A 24,307-nucleotide genomic window follows, 5' to 3' on the forward strand; every position below is an offset into this window, starting at 1 on the left:
ATCTCTCTAATTTTAAGGAGAAAATGGCTACAGATTACATTTCAATACTATTAATAAGGGGCTACTCCTGGAACAACCAAATCTCTCATACACTCGTGATGGGAACATAAACTTGTACAACGTCGTCAGAGAACCATATGGCAATTTCTAGAAAGAAAACGATGCACAACCACCTACTCCTGCCTTGCAACTCAAAGTGTGGTCCACGGATCTGCAGCACCCGGGAACCTGTGAGAAAGGCAGGTTCTCAGGCCCGCCTCACACCAACTGAGCCAGGACGGACGTTGTAACAAGATACCCAGGTGATTTCTAGGTGCACATTAACTGCAATGCATTGTCCCAGAGAAAGTCTCCTCTTTGTGAAGAGACATGGGCAAAATTCACTGTAGCTTTGTTTGAAACAGTAAAGAAACGCACTATTTGAAACAGCTATCAATAGGAAAATCAGTACACTGTGGTGTGCTCATACAGTAGAAACTACACAGCGACCTAGACGATCCACAGCCACAGAAACCGCAAGATAAACCTCAAAAAAAAAAATGCTGAGTGAAAAGAGCATGGGAAGATGGCATTATGCAGAGTTCAAAACATAAAGCCACACACAGGACCAAATTCAGAACAGTGGTCACACTCGAGGAGGGAAAGAAGAAAAAGGGGAACACTGGAGACTCCAGTCGTATCTGGTATTTTATTTCAAAGCAAAACAAAAAAAAGGAAGCAAATGTGGGAGACAGTTCAGATATTACAAAGCCAAAAGCTAGGTACAGAGGGGATGTTCACTATCTTACTTTCTACACTTTTCAGGAAGCTTGATGTATTTCATAATTTTTTACAAGACATACTCCCCAATGATTAATATTCCTCATTATTAACACTATCTTACTTGACCTTGTACTATAGTTACTAATCTACCTGTCCTATTTGGGTTCTAGAAAAACAGGTTTCACATCTGATCCATCTCTGAGTGCATACTCGCCCCTCCCCAAAACACACATCCATGGCTCTCTGGGCTTCAGACACCAGGTTAGGAGATGCGGACGTCAGGTTCAAGTTAAGCCATGGTCACCCAAGGCAATAAATGGATAAACAGAATCTTTGCCTGGGGTGGCTAAGACTATGGCCTCAAGATAAGGACTAAATGTAAACTCCTAAAAGTAAAAGAACACGAACAGCACGGTACTGGAAGCAGGATTGAGTCAGGTGCACTGAAAGAGTGAAAAAGAAAGAGAAGCACGTCTAAGGGTATGAATTTATCACTTCATTCAGCAAGTATTAACATGTACTGACTCACTCTGGGACAGACATGGTGTTAAAGGCTGGGGGTGCCGCGCTCAATAAACCAAAGCTCATGCCCTTGTGGCCTCGCCTCGCAGCAGAGGAAGACACACAATAAGCAACTTAAATACCTAGTATGTTAGGAGGCAGCTAAATAGTAAGAAGGAAAAGCAATGCAGGAAAGCAAAGCCCAGTGGGTGGGCAGGAGGAGAGGAAGGGCTATGCTTTTGAGTGCTGAAGAGCCCCAGCTTCCACAGGCTGGGCAACAGGAGCGCACACGGCATGTATGTGCAGGAGTCTGCCTTTGCCTGTTCTCTCCACATGCTCCGGGCAAGGCACGGGGGCTGAAAAGGTTCAAAGCAATATTCTGTTGCATAATTAAAATGAGTAAGTAAGCGAACGAATGTATATGACTAGAAGATGAAAAGAAAAATATCAAGAACATGAAAACAGAGACTCTGATCTTGTTAGAGAAACGATCCTTGGCAAAGCTCATAATTTATTAATTCAATTATCAACAAAGTAGCTTTGAATTAGAAATGAGTAATGCAATTTCTAGATGCTAAAAACACATGATGTGGAAAAAAGACATGGTTCCTGCTTTTATGCAGCTTAAGGTCTTAGAGCAGAGACAAAAACAAAGTAGCAATATAGTATGAAAAGTACTCAGGTGGAGCCATGCCACAGCGGATGCAAAAGCATGGTATGTTTTCACAGGGAAAGACGCCTATTTAAGACTTTCCAGAGGAAGAAATCTAGACTGGGGCACGAGGAACGAGAAGGTGTGGCCGTGCTAAGAACGGAAGACCATCCCGAATGGCAAAGGGTAGCACGTGTAGTGACCCGGGAGTAAAACAGGGCAGAGAACCCAGAAAAGTTCATTTTTAGCTCTGACCCAGAAGAGGAAGCACGTATAGTGATAGGTTAAGGGCTTTCTTAAGGGAACTGGGTAGCCATGGAAAGTTTTATACAAAAAAGCATGTCACGATCATACCTTCATTTTAGAAATATAACTCTGACTGTATGTAGAGAATGGATTGGGAAAGAATGAAGGCAAAGAGGCCTTTAGTAACCTGCTAAAATAAAATAATCCAGTTGACAGATAGCCAGAAAAGTCAATGCCTAGAGCATGTGCACACTATTATAATCAGAGAAAAGTTATCACTGCTTGGGCCAGATGGTATGCTCATGTTCTCAAAACCTACTTCTCTATTGCGGCAAAAACAAATCACATGTGCCAATGAATTATCAATGTCCCTTACCCAGAAGGTAGGAAAACTGCATTGAATCCTAGGCCATAATAGAACAGGGCTATAAAAATGTGATCAGAGTTGTGCTTGTTAATAACCTTAAAGTCATAATGCTCTTCCCTAAGCGAGCACGTTCACGGCACACCCTGTCAGTATCCGATAACAATTTGCATCCTTTCCCTTCCCCATTTTTCAATCCATTTTAACAGCTTCTGAGACCTAGAGATTCATGCCTGACTGTATAAGAGACAAGCGCAGCTTTTCAGCTGAGTAAACAAAGAGACAATGAGGGCAATGTGGCAAACAAGGCTGCCTACTCAGACATTTTCCAAAGTAGGAGTTCATGCTGGGAATCCCTCAGTTGGAAAGCCCAGGGGAATAAACATTCCAGATCTATAACTGAACCAATATCAAAGGCCTGTTTCATCAGCATGACCATTTCTGCTAATTGTTGAGTCGGCAGTACATAAAATTTTCGGGAAATTATGAGGTCCAAGGGCTTAAAAATTAGAGAATGGGAATTTAGAGGTTGGTACACTGGGGCATTTTGTAATCAAAATTGGCACCACTCAAAATGGAAGTTATCTGTATGTTAGAGTAAATTCTAAAAGACTAAGGTTTTGTATCACCTGTGTAGCAGACGTAAAATGTTTGACTTGAGTGATGCAGCGTTTGGGCAGCTTCTCTATCCTTTTCTCTCATTCAAAATGGGCAGCACATCCCTAACCAGGTCTGCTGAGACACCCAGGGTGCTAGTGAATGGAGCAGACTCTTCAGTGACCAAGCAACCCACATCCCGGAATTTGGAGAGAACTTTTTATAATGAAATGTTCTTCTATCAATAGACCGTTTGCTTGAGTTGTTTTCATAGTTGCAACTGACCCTCTGCTGGAGACCAAAACTTCCCCTGTATTAGCCCTAAAGTCACTCCAACCAGCTAAAAGTTAGGCTAGGAGATAGGAGGGGGAAAGTACTTTAAAATTCTAAAGCGACAAAAGATAAAAGAAATTAGGTGATCGAAAGGAAGAATATCCTTGTTGCAAAAATAATGTGGGCCACAGACATCTTAAAAGGAATATAAATAGGAAAGTTTCTTGAACTCAGCAAATACTTATGAACGTCCCTGGTGGTGCAGGGGATGAGAATCCTCCTGCCCGTGCAGCGCACACAGGCTCCGCCCCTGGTCTGGGAGGATACCACAGGCCTCAGAGCAGCTAAGCCCGTGTCCTCTGCTCCACAGCAAGAAGCCGCCGCAGGGAGAAGCGCACGCTCCGCAGGCAAGAGGCATCCACCCACCGCAGCTAGAGAAAGCCCGGGTGCCCAGCAAAGACCCAGCGTGACCCAAAATGAAATTTCCGTACCTTATTCTACCCAATTAAGGGAGTCCTTCCACTGTTAGTTTCAACTAACAGTCGGGCTATATGAGGCATTTAGCAGTGTCAGAAATGATAACAAAAAATAACCAATTTTCATTACCACTCCCCCAAAAGATCGATCATGTCTCTAGGTTTAGCTCTAAAAAAAGAAAGGGGAATTCCCTGGCAATCCAGTGGTTAGGACTGGTGCTTTCACCGCAGGGGCAACTAAGATCCCACAAGCCAGAAAAAAGGAAGGATTCCTCTCCCCAATCATAAAGAAAGCATTCTGATGATATGAAAAAATTTTTCATATTTTCATTTAGATACTTTAGAAAAATAGGAGAAGTTTTACATTTTAGAAATACTGTCTGAAATATTCATAGACAAAATGATGTGATGTTTAGGATTTGTTGCAAAATAAAATAGAAGAGGGGTAAATGGATGGGGGTATGGATGAGGCAGGATTGGCCTGGATGGTTCTCCAGGTGTGTGACATAGGCGTGAAGGAGGTCATTACACTGTTCTGTCATCTTTTATTTTCAAAATATTACACAATAAAAAAAGTTTAAAGTGTCTTTATGCTACTTTCACAGGCATATTTTCATAGACCTTTGTGATACCAAGGTCACTCACTGACCCCCTCTTGTTTAAGAGGTCAGATTTCAAACATGCATGCTAGGTGGAAGCTCTTCACCAAGATTAATTTGAGTAAGGTAGATTGATTCAAACTCAGTTTAACAAAATTTCCTGAGTGTTTGGAAAAATATGAGTTGCTATTCCAGAGACAATTTTAACAACTAACACTTAGGGAATTCTTTCCTCATGCTTCCACTGTTTTACCATTACCTCATGACAGAACTCACAACTCTATGAAGCAGGCTGACAGACTGAGGGTAAGTGATAGAACCAGGATTTGAATCCAGACAATATGACTTTAGAGCCTGCATTTTTAACCCCTAATGGCTGGATCCTTTGAGGCTCCTCTAGTTTGGGTAGTGTCGGAAAGAATTGGAAGAATATGGGAAGAAAACTACTTTCAGGCTTGAAAATATATATGCTTTGCTTTGTTAGAGAGGGTGTCCCACATGGCTCAGTGGTAAAGAATCCGCCTGTCAATGCAAGAGATGCCGGAGACTCAGGTTCGATCCCTGGGTCGGGAAGATTCCCTGGAGAAGGAAATAGCAACCCACTCCAGTATTCTTGCCTGGAGAATCCCACAGACAGAGAAGCCTGACTGGCTAAAGTCTATGGGGTCACAAAGAATCTGACATGACTGAGTGACTCGGCAGGCACGCACACCTTGTCAGACGGAGCTAAATATACGATGGGGAGAAAAGGGAAAACGCTGGAGCTAAGTAAACGGAATGCTGAATTGTAGCCGTTCATCATTCGTTGTTTCACAAACACCTCTCTTAGTAGGACTTTAATGCTCCCATCATGACAGCAAAAAAATGGTATGAAATATGTTAGCTCACCTTATTGTGATAAATGTTTTACATATAAACCTGCATCAAACCATCACATTCTGTACCTTAAACTTATATGATGTTATACAGTAATTATATCTTAATAAATCTGGGGCGGAATCTCTCTGTTATCCTTGATTTCCTCATGCACACTTTTAAGGTTTGAGATGAGGATAGAAAATGAAAATTTAAGTAAAGGAATCTAATACCTATGTCTCCTAAAGCATGTGTGTACAAGTCTATCCCTCCAGCAGGTTGTAAACACCTAAGTCATTCGCCATTCTGTTCTCAGCTCCACAGCGCCTGGCACACAGGAAACCCCTGGGCTTGTTCAGTCTCACACCAGATCCACTAAGCGGCCGAGCACCCGCTGCTGGCTTCGTGTGTCGGGTCTCTCATTTTAGTCATCTAAGTCCGTGTGTTATACCAACAAGCAAAATAGGTTTCAAATGTTTGCTTAATAAGAGAGGATAGAAAGCCAATTCATGTCCCCCTCCTATTATTACATTATCTTAGCATTTAAACCCTTTAATCCAAAATTAATGCTGGGAAAGATTTAGAGAGGCAGTCAGTGGCCTCTAATTATCTTTGCTGGGGATCACTTTTAGGAGTATCCTGCAGTTTCCAGACTGACGTAAAACTCAAACCCCACCATGTCACTTCAGGGCTTACAGCTCCTCACTGCTTTCAGCATCAGTTTCTGAGCACGACATACAAAGCACCGCCTGGTTTGGCACGCGCTGGCTGTTCCAGCCTCAGACCTCACCAACCTGTTCCAGCCACGCAGGCGCGCCCCTCTCCTCTGAGCCACTCAGCACTCCGCGCCCCTCAACAGGCCTAGCGTGTGCTTGCTTTCTCACTGCCACACTTTCCCCTCCTCCACTTGGCTAAGTCCTATTTGCTCTGAAGACTCCGCTCCGAGAAGAGTTCCTCCAGAAAGGACCCCGTCTTTCGTGCCTCCCCACTCCAAGTCCGAGTGAGGAGTGCCCTCTTTGCTCCCGGCGTGTGTGCACACCACTGCGGCGGAACTGTTCCACCTGTAGTCTGATTTTCTGGATCAGGACAGAAAACAAACACATCTCGCTTGTCTCTCTAGCATCTATCCAGCCCAGCACTAGGTACACAGCAGGTAACCAACAATGATCTGATAAATGAATAAAAAAACTTTATTTTGTTGACACAGAAAGCCCAGAGTAAATTTATGGACAAAGCATACCCTTTTCTCTATTACTTAAATAAAAGTGAATGTAAAGTCTTAAGCTGAACCATCTGATGAAACATAGTTGAAAGGCCAGTTTTAACATGACGAGAACCCGCACCTAGGGAAAAAAAAAAAAGTGAAAAAGGATCTGAAATCTTGTATGATTAACAATAGAAAAGAGAGAGAGAAGGGAGAGGAAAGAGAAAGGAAGTCAAGAAAAGAAAGAGGAAGGTACCACTTCAGACTGATTAAGCAATAAGGAAATACAAAGTAACAGCTTTCGACACCTGTGGCTTTATTTCCTGAAGACTACTTAATCACTGACTTTAAGTTGTTTATTTCTAAATGAGTGATCTGTTATCAACCAAAAGAAATATAGCGAAGAGAAATGTTCACTTTCCGATCAATTGTTTAAGAAAGGACTATTGTTAACAAGAAAGATCACATGCTATGAAAAATAATTTTCTGAAACTAATTTTAAATAAAACTTTTTTTTTGGCTACAAATGTCTGGTATCCATTTCTAATTTCTCAATAGAAGTTTAATTCACAAGTGAAACAATGATAAAGGCACAGAAAAGTACTTCACTAGGTTCCAAAGCTTTTGTAGTAACTCGGTATCATTATTTGTTACCATCTATTTCTGATAATCTTGGGTTTCACCTGTCCTACCAGCTGAAATGGCCCTTGGTTGGGTGTATGCTATTTATCCTTAAATGCCATCCTGATTAATGTAGAATATTACTCATCTGACTCATAACAGATATCTGCATCTTCTTTTCTGGAAATGATCCACTGTACAGATCAATAAAGCTAACAAAAAAATGAAAGTGAAATTAAAATAAACAGGCATAGTAATATGTGAGGATGTGCTTTGATCTCTCAAATAAAATACATATTTACTACTATAAAAAAGAATCAAGAGGAATACCAAAAAGGATGGTAAACAGGTCTATGGTATGCACAGAAAAACAATGACTATAAATCAGGAAAGAGTGAGGAGGCAGGGGATAAAGGATGCATTAAAACTAACAGGGGTTGTGGGAAATTCCCTGGGGGCCCATGGGTTAGGATGCTGAGCTTCCACTGCCGGAGGGCCAGGGTTTGATTCCCAGTCAGTGGACTAAGATCCCGTCTGCAACACTGTGGCCAAACAAACAAAAACTAACATGGGTTGGGAGGATAAAATAGACCATACCCTACTTTTAGCATATTGTTTTGCCATAATAGAAAGCACTTCCAAAAAAAGAGGGATCTGGGTTTGAATTCCAGCTAACTAGTATTTCTGAGCTATGTGACTATTGAGCAAACAACTTAACCTCATCTCACACTCAGGCTCTTTGAAAAATGGGGTATTACTACTAAATTGGAATTGAAAGGATTAGCAGTAGTGAGGAATTAAAATGATTATAAGTAGCATTCCAATAAGTAAATAGGTATTCAAAATATAAAAATGAAATGAACAGCAAATATTTAGAAGGTTGACCCCATTACTTTATGGCAAAAAAAAAAAAAAAAGAAATGGTGGAAGTAGTGACAGATTTCCTCTTCTTCGGCTGTAAGATCACTGCGGATGGTCACTGCAGCCACGAAATCAGAAGACGACTGCTTCCTGGCAGGAAAGCTGTGACAAACCTAGACAGCATGTTGAAAAGCAGAGACATTACTCTGCTGATAAAGGTACGTATAGTCAAGGCTATGGTCAAGGGTTTTATGACAGTGTCATTTCCAGAAATAAAGAATTTTTATTTAGGAATATTCATTTATTCTTTAAGTATTTTCTAAGGTCCCAACATATGTTAGGAATGAATCTAGGTGCTGGGGAGACAGTGGTTTAAAAAAAGAGAGACAGAGAGACAAAGACAAAAATCCCTCCCCTTCTGGAACTTACATTCTAGCGGTGGTGGGCAAGGAGGATTTATGTCTTAATTCAGCTCAACTATTTATTGAGTACTTCAGTTCCGTTGCTCAGTCGTGTCTGACTCTTTGCAACCCCATGAATCGCAGCACGCCAGGCCTCCCTGTCCATCACCATCTCCCGGAGTTCACTCAGACTCATGTCCATCGAGTCAGGGATGCCATCCAGCCATCTCATCCTCTGTTGTCCCCTTCTCCTCCTGCCCCCAATCCCTCCCAGCATCAGAGTCTTTTCCAATGAGTCAACTCTTCTCATGAGGTGGCCAAAGTACTGGAGTTTCAGCTTTAGCATCAGTCCTTCCAAAGAAATCCCAGGGCTGATCTCCCTCAGAATGGACTGGTTGGATCTCCTTGCAGTCCAAGGGACTCTCAAGAGTCTTCTCCAACACCACAGTTCAAAAGCATCAATTCTTCGGCACTCAGCCTTCTTCACAGTCCAACTCTCACATCCATACATGACCACAGGAAAAACCATAGCCTTGACTAGACGGACCTTAGTTGGCAAAGTAATGTCTCTGCTTTTGAATATACTATCTAGGTTGGTCATAACTTTTCTTCCAAGGAGTAAGCATCTTTTAATTTCATGGCTGCAGTCACTTATCGGCAGTGATTCTGTACTAGATGCTGAACACTATCTCAGAGATATCTTAGAGAGTACAAACATCACTAAGACATAGCCACTAAAGAATAAGGTATAGAGGAATCAATTACATGAACAAGTAACACTTAAAATAAGAATCCTTAAAAAGCAAGTAATCAAAAAAATATGTACAGTAATATTAGAATATATAAGGTAAAACAGGATAGGAGGTTGCATGTTTCTCAGGGACAAGTGAGTTAATTGGGTGAAAAAAGGGATGTGGCGGACCCCTGTCTTTTTTGGGGGGGGGGCAGCCTAGTATCATAGTGTAATTGCTACTAATTCCTTCCTATTTGGGGGAAATTCTCCAATTTCCAATTTTTAAGGCTTGCTATTCCACCACAAAGGTTCTCAATGCCAGATTATTGTTTTCCCTAGGCATAATCTCTAGCTCCATGTCCTGAATTTGGTTCCCCTGGAGATTCTGTGAACTCTTTACTAATCGTTTAGTAAAGTCCATTTCTGATTAAATCAATGAGCATTCACTTCTGTTTTAAGCCCTGTATTAAAACTGAAGAGAAGGGCTATTCCAGGCTGAGGGAACAGCAGAAGCAAAGTAACGAGGCCAGTCAGCTTAGCGATTAAGAGAGGAGGCTTTGAGGCTACACAGATCTAAATTTAAATCAAGGTTCTACATTTACTAGCTGTGAGGCCTTGTTCAATGGATTTCAACTCTCAAAGCCTCCACTCTTGCTTAGTAAAATGGAGATAATTAGACAAGGTCATTATAATTCATTTAAAGCTCATTAGTATCTGACACAGAGGAAAGCCTCCAAAGATGACTGTCTTATTAGTAATAATGATGACGACAATAAGCATGGCATTTGGGGGGAAACAGAAGCAACTCGAATCTGTTGGAGTTTAAAGCACAAGGTGAAGGGTGGTAGGAAATGAGGACAGAGACAGACTATAGAGAAGTTTTAAGACGTATTAGGAAACCTAAGCTGGAGAAGGCAATGGCGCCCCACTCCAGTACTCTTGCCTGGAAAATCCCATGGATGGAGGAGCCTGGTAGGCTGCAGTCCATGGGGTCGCTAGGAGTCAGACACGACTGAATGACTTCAGTTTCACTTTTCGCTTTCACTCATTGGAGAAGGAAACGGCAACCCACTCCAGTATTCTTGCCTAGAGAATCCCAGGGACGTGGGAGCCTGGTGGGCTGCTGTCTATGGGGTCACACAGAGTCAGACACGACTGAAGCGACTTAGCAGCAGCAGCAGCAGCAGCAGCAGCAGCAGCAGCAGCAGCAGGAAACCTAAGCATTAATGGGCTGGGGTCACTCATGGCGAATACAGAGGAGAATTACACTGAAGTATAAATATCATCTTAAATTACTAACCAGAAGACTGATATGACCAGGTTTTGCACCGTCTACACATTCGCCGCAACTATAGATACATAGCTCGATTTGGCCACAGTGTGACATTTGAGCACTCGCAGGATGTAATAATGATTACTGTTGAGTCCTGATGCCACACAAACGGAAGCTGTTTCTTTGAGGGGGTGGGGGATGCACTTTTTTTAACTGGAAGATAACTGCTTTACCGTGTGGTGTTGGTCTCTGGCATACGACAGCGTGACTCATTTAAGCACACGCACGCCCCCTCCTCTCCCCGCCCCACCCCGCTGGGCAGTCACGGAGCGCTAGCCTGGGCGCCGGCGCGGCGGGGCGCAGCAGCTCCCCCCTGGCCGGCTCCTTCACGCGGCGCTGTCTGCGTGTCATGCCGCCCCCTCGGTGCAGCCCACCCTTTCCTCCCCGCGCTGGGTCCGTGTGTCCCTGCTCTTCGGCTGTGTCTCCATTCCTGCTCTGCAGACGGGCGCAGCTGTACCATTTTTCTAGATCCCACATATATATACATGTATGCATTACTATGCCATATTGGGTTTTCTCTTTCCCACTTATGAAGCTATTTGATTCCAAATCAAATCCTCCAACACTCTGTATATCATCCATCAATATCTTTGCAACTGGTTCAGAAACGGCTGGTTCTAACTTGAAATAATAGCTTCTCCTTGTCTCATCTGAGAGACAACCTTCCCTCCCAGTGAGGAGGGAAGTTTATAAAATGGGATGGGGAAATGCATCCTCCGGTGACTGTGGAAGTCACAAGTCTGAGATTTTTCCATGACTTTCATACCATCAAATATCACCTGCTACTTTCTGCAACACATTGTTTAGCATCAGCATCTTGATCTAGAGTCCATATGAAGTTGAAGATGAAAGGTTTCATTGTCAAGTTGACAACAATCAATACTATCATTTTGCAGTGTGTGGTATGTCTTGCCAAATGCTAATAAGCATTACATTGTCTCTGCCCTAATCCTTCTGGCGCTGGGTAGCCCATCTCACAGCTACTGCTCAGTTCTGCTTTACATCCACATTGAGTCTGCCCGCTTCCTTTCATCTGATTTCTACCATCATCCCCTCTGCCGTCTATACTCCACACCCATATTTACCTCTGAGAAACACTCTTTGATCTAATTTTGATTTTCACACCAGTTCCTGCAATCAAACCTGAATCAAACTGTGTAGTTCAGAACTAGTGCTGAGGAGGACAGTGCATGGGCTTGCCGGGGGAGGCGGCAAGAATAGAACCCAGAATGTGCTCTGGAACCACAGAATGCTTATTCATTCTCTGCTTCTCCCATCTGCTTTGGCACTGCAGCACAGTTTAGTCGAAAGGGGAAAAAAAAAAAAAACAGACTTTTAAGTCAGACAAAGCTAGGTTTGAATTCTAGGTCAACACTCAAGAACCCTATTAGATGGGTACTATCATACTCATCTTACAGACGATGGTTTAGAAGCCAGTGGTATAGATATGTGAGGGGCACTGCATCTGTGCATGCAACAGGCTTCATTTTACAGTTAGAGAAACTAAGGCACAGACCCATTTACGAAAAACAAAAACGAGCTCGGGAACTCACAGAGTGAGTGGAAAGAAAGACTGGAATGATCTCTTCTGACTGCGACTCCCCTGATTAGCTGGACCATTCAGCCCTGCCTTTGTGGACAAGTTGAAGCAACAAACTAACTTAAAAACTAAAACCAGTTGAACAGGATGGGTTTGCAGGCAACACACCAACAATTCAGTGTAATAATACCCAACAGCTAGTTTGCTTTGCGGCTTTGGTACACTTTATAACTATTCATTAACCCACACAACATCAAGGGATGGTGGGCCTATGTTGTTAAAGCAGTTCATATAGAACAGATAACTCAAAATACACTGTAGACTTATAAGGAATAAGAAGTCACATGAGAAATCTACAGCAAAAAAAGAAAAAAGATGCCCAACACCTTCCTCTAATCAATCCTCGAAACAGATGCAAAACTGAGTGAGTATGTTTGAATATGAAGCATTCCATCTTTCCCCTCATTGTTACCACTAATAACCCTTCCCAAACTGGCATTTCATCTCCAAACACGATGGACAGGACTGAAGAGAATGGAAAAGCTACTCAGCTCATGCAGTTTCCTTCAGAGAATACAACTTTCCCTAGAATGTTTGAAGGAAGTTCTAAAGGAATTTCACTTTAAAAGATCATTTCCAAAAAGGAACCAGAGGAACTAGAGAACGTGCTGTTCTCCTTGTGATTAACTCCTAACCTCTCCTTTTTGCTCACATACATCAGATAAAAACTACAGATTTTTAAAAATAAAAATCTAATAAGGTCCTGGGTAATATGTCAGTTTCTAAGCATGCAAGACTGAAACAAAAGTTTCCAAAATCAGTTATCTAAGGAGTCTAAAATTTACTAAAGAAAAATTATTGAACATTTTCTAGCCAGGCTGAAAACGTACCTACCCCTGATCATTTGCCCTGTGACTGGGCAGGATACATTCCTTTTTCCAACTGAATAAATTTCCCCTTTCCTCAGTGCTGTCTCCCTGGCAAGGATATCATATAGAGCAGCTGCTGTATTACCAGTCTAAAAGCAATCCCATCTGATCTGACTGGAAAACATATGCACAGACTGAAACCAAACTTTTGGGAGCTCTGTATCTGTAGAGGAAGAGACAACCAAAGATCTTCTGTTGGTAAAGGCTGTGGACAATGTCACGAATTCAAATTCTGCACAATTTACACAAGAGCTATTTCCATAAGCTGCTTTAATTAATTTTAAGTTTGTGCTTTAAGTTCCCTGCTGCTGCTGCTGCTAAGTCGCTTCAGTCATGTCCGACTCTGTGCGACCCCACAGACGGGAGCCCACCACGCTCCCCCATCCCTGGGATTCACCAGGCAAGAACACTGGAGTGGGTTGCCATTTCCTTCTCCAATGCATGAAAGTGAAAAGTGAAACTGAGGTTGCTCAGTCTTGTCCAACTCCTAGCGACCCCATGGACTGCAGCCTACCAGGCTCCTCAGTTCATGGGATTTTCCAGGCAAGAGTACTGGAGTGGGGTGCCACTGCCTTCTACAGAGTGAAATGGGTAAAGAATCAACTGTTTTCAGACTCTGCTAAGATTTCAGTTAAACTTTCCCTGAAGGGACCAGGTCTTAGCTGTGTCATCACAACCCTGACTTCTCAGGTGTCAGGAACCGTCTCCTTTCTTGGGCACTGTCTTCCGCAGCCTCCTTTCCTCAGAACCACAGCTCACCGAGACCAAGTAAATGTCTGAGGGAGATCAAAGCTGATGAATCCATCACAGAAACTATAGTTAAGCGGCCCAGGGTAACATCGCTTGACTTGATCACATATAACTGAAGGCTCATCAAGTGTGTCATAACGTTTTACTCATTTTTATATTTTATTCATTTATTTTTATTACTATAAAACTGGGTACACTGATTAAAAAAAAATACAACTTGGAAAATCCAGAAGAATACAAAGAAATGAAAATGACCCATACTCACATTACTTAGCTTCAGCCACCTAATTATTTTGGTATATTTCTCTCCTCCTATGTATACTGCTTTTAACATAACGTAAGCATTTTAATAGATGTATATGGTTTGGAAATTACCATAACTTATTTATTATAGAATTTTAGAGTAGGAAAATTCCTATTTCAAAAATCTCTGCTGAAAAAACAAATCCAATATATAAATCAGATGAGAGAGGAGCTGATTAATTAATTCTGTCATTCAAAAAAAATCAAACGTTTGTTTCTCAACCAAATTAAACCATTTACATTGCTGGTTACCCAAATCCATCTACCTAACAAAAACAACTCATATTACTCATAAACAAAGAAATCTGCTACATATTTAAAGTACTGGAATTCTGTGGGGTTTTTTTGGAGGCAGATATTTTCTGCTATGATAATTGTTTTTTTCTGTATTGTTCCTCAGGAGAAGTGGGGGGAAAGCTGGGCAATAAAGAAGATACAGAACAAAAAGAAAATCTCTTCATTTTTTTTAAAAAGAATTAATACCATCTCCTGAATATTGTATAAACTATGACATTTTCTTGCAAGTGGGCTTAATAATCTAAGTTAAACAGACTTTAAAAGCAGATCCATAGGAAAAAAAGTCAAAGTCGCAGAGAAAGACAGGTTTTGTTCTGAGTGCAAAGTGTTCAACCTCATGCACCCTGTTACCAGGACATCCTCAAGGACCTTTTGTTCCCCGGCAAAGACTTCTTAGAAGAATTAGGCTTTGAGGAGGCACTGAAGGAGGACAAAGCGGGAATCTGTTAAGTAGAGAGGATAATTTGGTTCCTTAAAGAACATGAAAGAATGGATGGGTCTAAGAAGAAGAGACAAGAGAAAGTGGGACATACAGAGGAGTTTCAAGTGGAAAAAAATTGAGCAAGGAGAACATAAGAGAGATTTTTATCTGAGTGAAGAAAATAACAGGAAAAGATTTTTCTGACAGTAATATCTATTGTGGAACAGTGGCATTACTAGAGGGATTATTTTGACACACATTTATCACATGTACTTGAATAGATACAGGTAAAAAAATTTGAGTAAACCTTTACTGTGATTCAAACACATATGTATCCAGACATAATTTTTATATTTTTCATGACAATTAAGAAAAAAATCTCCCCTCAAAGTTACTAACACAGTTAGGGTAGTTGTTTCTAGTGAGAAGCAGATAAACCAAAACTCATGCTTGAGAAAAAGGCTGAGTGACTACAGAAGAGATACCTGAAATATAATTTCAACATTATTATTAAGGATGTTTATATTATATCTAAAGAAAACACACAAAAATAAAGATCAAGGCAAAAAGCATGAATTGAAGCTATTTTTAACTAAAACCATCATCTAACACTTTCTCCCAAATAAGATCTTACACTTCTATTCCCCTCTGATCTATTAAGTGCCCTGGAGCAGTAATCTCTCTACCCATAACTTACCCATCAGTAAAAACAGTACCATGATATGTTTCTTCCATTCTGTTTATAAGGGTGCCAAGATGTCTGGAAGTTAATATATACATGTTTAGAAATTCTGAGATGAAAAGTAATGCTCACTTTAATTTTATGGGTCTTTAAAACAAATCAAGATAAAAAGACATAATCAGATTATTTCAGTGTGTAAATTTTCAACTAGCCAGAAGGCTTCCTGGAGACAGAATTCAGTAGATTCGAAACTAATGCTCTGGAGTTTAACTATGCTGTTCCAAAAACTAATCACACTAAGGAATTTCTGCAGAAATCTAGGCATTTGGGTCAGGAATAAGACAGAGTAAACTTCAGAAGTTCCTGGGCCTAGCCCTAAAGACTACAGACAATCTTCTCTATCATAGGCCACATTAGAGCCTAATCAAAGGAAGAACTGGGGCTCTAACTGTAAAACACTGTAAAACAGAAGATCTGAGGTAAGTAACAGTGCAGAAGAGAAGGGAGAGAGTAAACGCTCGAGAACATTTGAGAACCTTTCAGACTCGTGTTCAAGGATGAATGTTTCTAGCAAAACGGTTTCCTTCCCTCATCTTCTATGTGACTCCTCCTTTAAATGCCAACAGTATGGATTCTGGAACCAGAAAGGCTGGGTTTGAATGCAGACTCCCTCACAGCTGGGCTTCTCTGAGCCTCAGTTTCCTTATCTATAAAATGAAGATAATAATAACACCTAACTCGATTAGACCTAACTGTTGTGAGGACTGAGTAAAGTAATATATGCAAGGCACTTAAAACAGTATCTGCAGCATAGGAAGTACTATGTGTGTGTGTAAGCACTATTTCAGTGGTCCACAGTCACTCAGAGATGATGTAAATACCAGAAGATCCAAAAAACCAAAAGTTTTTCTGTTATTCATTTGGCAGCAAAACCTGACCTGAACAAACACAAGGTTATTTATAGCCTTTTTAAAAACCCACTCAGTGTGAATATACACACATTTTTGCTGCCAATACCTTCATGTGTTTGATTACACAGGATGCTGTCCTAGACTTCACTGGGGTGTACTTATTAACTTCCTAAAAATCAGAAAAATTCTAAATTCTGAAACACACCCAGCCCCACAGGTTTTCAATAAAAGGTTATGAACAGACATTATCTTTGAAGTCTGAACAATTTCTGTGTCCTTAAAATGAATGGTATCTTCTTGAATAACTATAAGCAAATCAACACCCTGAACTTAGCTGTACAGAATTTTAGGATGAAGAAAACATTTCCCAGTACTGACAGGAGGGCCCTGATTTCCAGAATGTTCCTTTCAAATAAAATCCATTCATAATATTTTATTTACACGCCACAGTAGTCAGAGCTTTCAAACTCTAGGGTTTGCTTGGGAAAAAAAAAAAAAGAAGCCTCGTCTCTTAACTTAGATCACAAATAAATGATTAAGGCTCCTTGGGGGGCAGTCATGAGCCCTGAATCACGGGTACCAAATCATCACCGAACTGTAGAGCTGGACCCTCGAGAACTAATCTAAACCACGATCTCTTCCCTTCCAAACTGTTTCATCATCCCTAAATGTACTCTCTCCTGTGAGGTAAGAAGGCCTGCCCTAACGTGTCCTTGGACTCCGTCTACAGAACAGCCTGCAGGTGAGCGTGAAGAGACTAGGTGGGGTACGCTGACAGGCTGCAGGCCCAAAGTGATGGCATGAACCTAACACAGTACATCTTACATGCTTGGCAACTGTCTCAGTTTATACTTTACAGGATAACAAAGAGTTTCTAAGTCCAGAATGAAGAAAGACTCGTCTAGTACGTGTTTAAAAAATAAAAAAGACTTAAGTATCTTAATGGACTCAATGAGTCAATAACGTAATGTGGCTGCCAGAAAAGCTACTGTGATTAGGAGCTAACTGCATCAACAGTAGTACAGCATCCAGAAAGAACGAGGCAACTGCCCTCTCTACCACGAGCGGGTCAGAGCACATCGGGGGCGACATCTTCAGTTCCATGCTCCACACTCCAGGAGAGACACAGAAAAACTGAAAAACTCCCTAAGAGGGGCAACCAGCAGAGTCTAAGGGAATCTGAAACCATTTCACATAAAGAACAGTTGAGGGAGCTGAAGTTTAGTCCAGACTCCGAGGGAACACGATCACTGCCCGCAGATCCCTGAACTGTCAGGGCACAGAGAGAGCTCACTTGTTCTGCGTGGCCCCGAAGGGCAGAGTCAGAACCGGCTGGGGTTAACCACAGAGAGAACTATTTCGGCTAAGTCCATGGAAGCATTTCTTGCAATGCAGAGCCTCGTTAGGAGGTACTGGCTTCTAAAGTCCTATCTAGCCCTGAAGGTCCATAATTTTAAAAATCAAACATTTATCATCACTTCAGTCTCTTACTATCAATAACTGTTATACTCTAGTATCACAGCCTCTCCCTTCACCCTTCGTAAAATGTCCTACCCAGCCAACCAATCAGTCGAATGTTTTGCCAGGACCGTGGGAGGAAAATGCTTGCTTGCTGGGCAATTAGTTTCAGTTTGCAGATCAGTGTCCCTGTAAACAAAAGAGGGCCCTTACTGAGGGGTAGGCAAGAGCTCTCAACTAGATCTTCATGGAAGAAATTCTTATTAATTCAAAGAGCAGCCAGAAGACCCACCTAGACACATAATATATTATCAATGGTGTTCAGTTTTATATTCATCTTCCCAAAAGCCAGAGAATCCAATTTTGCCAACCTATCTTTCAAACTCATTTAGAACCAGGTCTTTCAAATCTCTTTCCTCTGTCAAGGAGATGTATTTACTGTTTAAAGTAGACTAGAGCCCATGTTCAGATAGAAAGACCATACTCAACTACATTATTGTAAAGCTGAAATTGCCCAGTAAAGCAGTAAGCCCACAAAGGCAGCTCAGCTGCTGAGAACTAGACAGAGGCCGTCCATAGTGAATCCACAGAAAACTAATGCTACAGAAAATTTACAACACAGCAGAGCTTCCAAATTGAGCATCTTAAAATTTCTGTTGCCCAAGACCATCATAGACATAGGTATACGGTAGTCCATGGAAGTTACTAAAGGCCTTGAAGTTACTAAAGGCCAGTGGCAAATATTACTCAATCCAGCTTTGCTTTACTTACAATCGATTTGGAGTCTACAAAACTCCAGACAAGGTATTAGAGAATATAATATGATGGACTAGTAATATAATATGATGGATTAAACAAGAACACATTCTTCTCTGTGCTTTTTAAAGTGAAGCCAAGAAGCAATCTAAGTATCCATAAACAAGAGATTGGCTAAATAGATTATGATATATTCTTATGATGAAAAATACAACTGCTGAAAAGAATAAGGTACACTTTAGGTACTGACATGAAGAAAAAGACCATGATACACAGTTAAGTGGACATAGCAAGTTGCAAAACGCTATGGCTTGCAGTATATATACATAATTAATATATGTAATATATGTAATGTATATATTATTTCATCTTGAGCTTTTAAAAACTACGTTTAATAATCCTGTGTTTAGGGACTTCCCTAGTGGTCCAGTGGCTAAGACTCTGTGCTCCCAGTGCAGGGGCCACAGGTTCGATCCCTGGTGAGGAAACGCATCCTGCATGCCACAACTTGCCTCTGAGAAAAGATCAAACTGCTAATAGTAGTAACAGTTAAGGACTGACTGGAACTGGGAAGTAGTAAAGTGGGTGGGGGGAACTTTCACTCTTTACTTGTCGACTTCTGGGTCTTTGTAATTTTTGCAGGTAAAGGTTATCTTGGTGGACAAATGCTATGAGTTCCCCATATGAGGAGCCTGGAATAGGCAAATTCACAGAGACAGGAAGTAGAACGGTGGTTGCTAGGAATAAGGTGGATGGCTGGCCATGGAGGAGTTAGTGTTTAATGGATACAGTTTCAGTTGGGGAAAATAAAAAAGAGCCCTTAAAGATGGATGGTGGCGATGGTCATGCAATTTGAATGTGCTTAATACCATTAAACTGTACACTTAAAAATGGCTAAAATGGTAAATTTTATGTTATGTATATTTTATCACAAAGAAAAAGCAACATGAAAAAAGGTTACCTTTGTGATTTAAAAATAACAATGCAAAATTTAAGGTAAAATAACTTCAATTACACAGACTTATGATATACTAACCTTTCAAAAGAAGGAATCTTCCTACATAAACACTACTGTGTGCTCCAAACTTTGGAAAATCTAATTTATCCTTTCCTATTACATTTTACCTGGAGGAGGAAATGGCAATTCACTCCAGTATTCTTGCCTGAAAAAATCCATGGACAGAGAAGCCTGGCAAGCTACAGCCCATAAGGTAGCAAGGAGTCAGACATGACTGACCACACACACTACCATCACATTTTACTAAAACAAATAAAAATCATCACAAGTCTCTATTAGGTTTCTCAAATGCTTTCTATCCCATTAAAAAAAAAAAAAAAACAACTATCATAATGATAGCTAACATACATAGAGAGCTAATTTACTCTGCACCCAGAACTATTGTTCTAAGCGCTATAAATGCATTTAGTTAATTTTCACAGGATTTCACAGCAAATTTCATAGGATTCACAGCAATCCTATGAGCTAAACACTATTATTATCTTCATTTCTCAGATGAAGAGAGGTTAATTGACCCGCCCAAATTACCCAGTTAATAAAAGGCAGCGGAGCTAGGGTTCAAACTAAGAATGGACTCAAGTCCACACGCTCAAACACTACGATTCCTGCCTCACAGTATCATGCCAGTATCTCCATAGGGAGGCCAAGAGAGGTTACAGTCAAAACCCAGCCAGGTAGCACACTCCCTGATGCTGGAAGAAATACCAACTTGGCTTTTTATGGGCGAATAATCTGCATTCCTACTTATGTCAATGCCAAGCTCCAACTCAAGACAGGACTGTATTAAGACTCATAATCATGTGGGAAAACTCTCTACAAATTCAATTATAGTCCAAAGTCCATACCTGACCCCACAGTAAATCACTGAGCCTAAGAATTAGGTCAGAGATCCATTAATATAAATCCAGCTAAAGGCAAAATGGTTTGGACAAATCAAACCCCAACTCAAAGCAAAGGAATTCAGAAACTCTTGTCTAACATCTTGACAAGGCAGGTTTTATTTGTTTAGTTCCAGGCCCAATTTAGATCTCAAGAGGAAAAGAACAGAAGTTGTCTCTAACTTTGCTTGAAGACTTTCAATCAGCAGGAAGAAGAGCTTTATTTTTCACCAGGACTCAAGACAGAAATTGGCTTTTATCAATATCAGCAAAACTGAACATTCCCCTCCTTAAGGAAGAAAATGGGCCTCCCTGCTTAAATTGTGTATTTGCCCAAACATACTGACTTGCAATTGAGGAAGGAGAAAAAAAAAAAAAAAATGGTGCAAGGAAGGGATTTAACCTAATTTATAAATGTGCTCAGCCTAGATACACACCTGTCCCAAATGACTACTGAATCCATTCATTTGCAGGGAAAACATGGATTACAATTTCTTTTTTCTTTTGGCCTCAAGTGGTCTGTACTACTGTTTGTAAACAAAATCCTCTCAATATCTTTTCCACCTGTCACATGCACATCTGATATTTACATGAACAAGGAAAGTGGAGCCTTAGGAGGAATCCCTTCAGTTTCTGACCTATTGGTCGCAGGAGATACTGTGCTGGTTTTCAAACTTCCCCAGATCACCCAGGCGGAGGGGCACGGTGAGCGAACCGAACCCAAAAGTTTGCGCCCATCCAGCGCGTCTGACAAAGGCCAGAGAGCGCCGTTTGGAAGGAGGTGCGATGCTTTCCAGGCAGCAGTCGCTCCCCTCCCAAGGAAGCACAGCCCAAGTGGGCGACAAAAGGCTTTCCAGACTGGGGGCTGGGGAGGGGGGTGGGGCAGGCTATCTAGAGCTTGGACCTCCCCTTGGAAGTCGAAATCTGGGGAACCTTTGGGGACCAGAAATGCTCCATCCCAGCCAAGAAGCCCCAGGCTAGAAGGACGGGCAGCCGCGGGGAGGGTCCGGCGGCCGAGGAGGCGCTGGGACTCACCTGGGGGAGGCGGAGAGGGGGCTTCGGTGGCAGGTGGGGTGGGTGGGACGCTGCTGCTGCCGCCGCCGCCGCCGCCGCCGCCGGGGAGAGCCGAGGTCGGGTTCGGGGGAGCGGTGGGCGCCCGCACCGTGGTCGCTACAGGGGTGGTCGGCGCCGGGCCAGCGGTCGTCGAGAGGGTGGTCGGCGCGGGTCTGGTTGTCACCCGAGGGCTAGTCGGAGTACGTTCCACCGCAGGAGGTGGGACTCGCGAGGGAACGAGCGGTGCCTGGGCGGTGGTCCGAGCGGGCCCGGCGGCGGTGGTCGGAGCGGGCCCGGCGGCGGTCGGAGGAGGGGTGGTCTCCGGGGGCTGGGCTGGGGAAGACGCAGCCTGGGCTCGGTGGCGGGTGGCGCGCGGGGATCCGGTCCTCGGGGCCTGGGCTGTGGGGGCCGTGGCCTTAGAGAAAGGGTGGCTGGGCTCGCCCCCCAGCCCCGGGCCCGGCGACGCGTCCACCTGCCCCGCGGCCCCGCCGCCACCGGTGACATTCCCCGCCGAGGTGGCTGAGGCAGCGGCGGCGGCCGCGGCGGCGCACAACAGGGCGAGGCCGCCCAGGCTCGGCAGGCTCCTCATGGCGCGCTCGGCTTCGCCATTCATTCATTCAGTCACTCAGCCGGTCGGTCAGTCATCTCCTCGCGGCACTCGGACCAGGGAAGCCGCCGCAGCCGCCGCCGCCACCGGGCGCACCATCGCCGCCTCCCTCTGACAGGCGGCCGGCCCCGCGGGCGGGCCCCGGAGCGGAGGGAGCGACCGGGCCGAGCGCGGACGACCCGCCCTCCCTGATTGGCAGCTTGGCCAGGCCTATGGGAGGCCACGCCGTCTCACGTGACCTGCCCGCTTCCCGGCCTCTTTGTGGCCCCACGAGCCAATCAGAGAGCGCCGAGGAGAGGGGGCGGTACTAAGGCGGGAGGTGGGTGGAGCGAGCGCCGCTCCAGCCGGTCAGACTAGCGGCAGCCGCGGCTTTGTCTGCCCTAGAAGCGGGGCGCGGGCCCCGGGCCCCGGGCGCCGGGGAGCAGACAAAGGACGCGCCCGGCGAGGCAGACGCCGGGCCAAGTCGTCTGCTCCACTGGGCGGCGAGCGCGACCCGGGACGGGGACTCGGCTCTTGGGAGCTTCCCCGCTCCCTTAAACAATGGGGCGCCAGCGCCTCTCCCGGGCTCGGGCGGGGGCGGAGCTGGAACCCCCGCGGTGGGCGAGGGTGGCCGCAGCGAGGATGCAGAGCGCGGCACCTGCTCTGCTGCCCGAGAGTGCCCGGCCTCAGCTCTGCCCTGCGAGGTCTTCGCTGCATTCCCATTTCAGAGATGGGGAAACTGAGGCCCTTGTTGAGGCCCTTACCGAGCCAAGACCCACGCCCTCACCAGGCACCTGCTTTGGGCCAGGCGCTGTACCTGGTAGGACCCGTCAGGAGTCGAAGGTGCAAGCTTCCTGCGTGAGAGGGTGACAGGCTCACATGCGCACTTCACCTTACACCCCAGGAGAGTGAGATCGGACAGGGTTCACCCTCAGCTCCAAGCTTCCCCTGAGTGGTTTTGTGGCCTGAGTGCAGTTTTCTCACCTCTAAAATGGGGTTGATGGCAGCTAACATCCCACCGCCCACCCCTCTCTCACAGGCTGATGTGAGAATTAAGTAATGCCCTGAAAGAGCTTAACGCAGTGCCTGACCCACAGTAAACCCTCATTAATGCTGCCTACACCCAGCGTCCTGTGTTAGGACAAGCCCCACGCCGCAGACCTGCGTGTCCTCAGAGCCGCCTGCCTATTGCAGGGCTAGGGGTGGGTCTGACCACAGAGCTTGACCCTGGGCGACACTAAACCCTGTGCAAAGCTGGAATTCCGATGCGCAGCCTCGCACCGTCACCCAGGATTCAGAGCTCTCATAGGCGCTGCAGCCGGGCCGGGCGTGCTTGTCATCTGACAGGGCTTAATCCCAGCCCCACTGCCAACCCATTCCTGGCCTCCCCTGCGTGACGCTTCCTTTGTGCATGGCTTCCCATTAGTCACCGGCCTCCAACCAGAACTGGGCGATCACATTTGCGTGCGAACCTGTGTACATGTTAATTAAAAATGCACTTGTTTACCTGAATGAGGAGTGGGTGGGGAGAGGGCATGTATGTGCTTGTGTAATGAAACATAAACATGCTTGTGAGTCTGTGTATATGAGTGTATATTTGTATGATCTTATGAGTATGGGAGCTGGTATCTATTTTTGCATATTGTATGTTTTTAAATATCTGCACGTGGACTGGTGTGTGTTTTATGTGTATTTTCTGTGTGTTTTTACATTTGTACCTATGTGTGGTTCAGATGGTAAAGAATCTGCCTGCAATGCAGGAGACCAGTTCTATCACTGGGTTGGGAAGATCCCCTGGAGGAGGAAATGGCAACCAACTCCAGTATTCTTGCCTGGAGAATTCCATGGACAGGGGAGCCTGGTGGGCTACTGTCCATGGGATGACAAAGGGTTGGACTGGACTTAGCAATTAAACAACAGCAACATGAACGTATCTTAATAGGTCCCTCTATGTATGTAAGGCGAGGGGGTGAAATGCGAGGGGTATGCGTGGGTTCTGGTTTCAGACCAATATTTAGGAAGCACAAATCAAAATTCTGTTTTTACTTCTCTTAGCCAAGGGAGGGGGTAGGTCAAGCCCCTCCCCCATAGTCTTTTGCTGACTCTTTCTAACCCTTCAAACCCCAGCCCAAATACTATATCCTCTAAGAGAATTTTCTGGATCTCTGAGTGGGAATGAATCTCTCTCTCTCCCTATTTTCCCACTGCCCTTTGTTTGTTCATTGATTATAGCCCTGATCTATCAAT

The 24,307-nt window shown here is 43.8% G+C and overlaps 1 protein-coding gene across 2 annotated transcripts in view; it reads right to left on the reverse strand.

Annotated features, from left to right (window-relative positions):
- Positions 1 to 22,180, reverse strand: part of MEGF9 (multiple EGF like domains 9) — an 81,574-nt gene extending 59,394 nt beyond the window's left edge. For both annotated transcript variants that reach the window (XR_008199823.1, XM_052645062.1), the window contains exon 1: positions 21,457 to 22,180. Coding sequence is in view for 1 of the 2 variants with exons in the window: in XM_052645062.1 (XP_052501022.1) it covers positions 21,457 to 22,087 (631 nt within the window). In the remaining variant the exon portion in view is untranslated. The remainder of the gene's footprint in view (positions 1 to 21,456) is intronic.
- Between the last annotated feature and the right edge of the window lie 2,127 nt (positions 22,181 to 24,307).

This window comes from Budorcas taxicolor, chromosome 8, assembly GCF_023091745.1.
Source record: "Budorcas taxicolor isolate Tak-1 chromosome 8, Takin1.1, whole genome shotgun sequence".
Lineage (NCBI taxonomy): Eukaryota > Metazoa > Chordata > Mammalia > Artiodactyla > Bovidae > Budorcas > Budorcas taxicolor.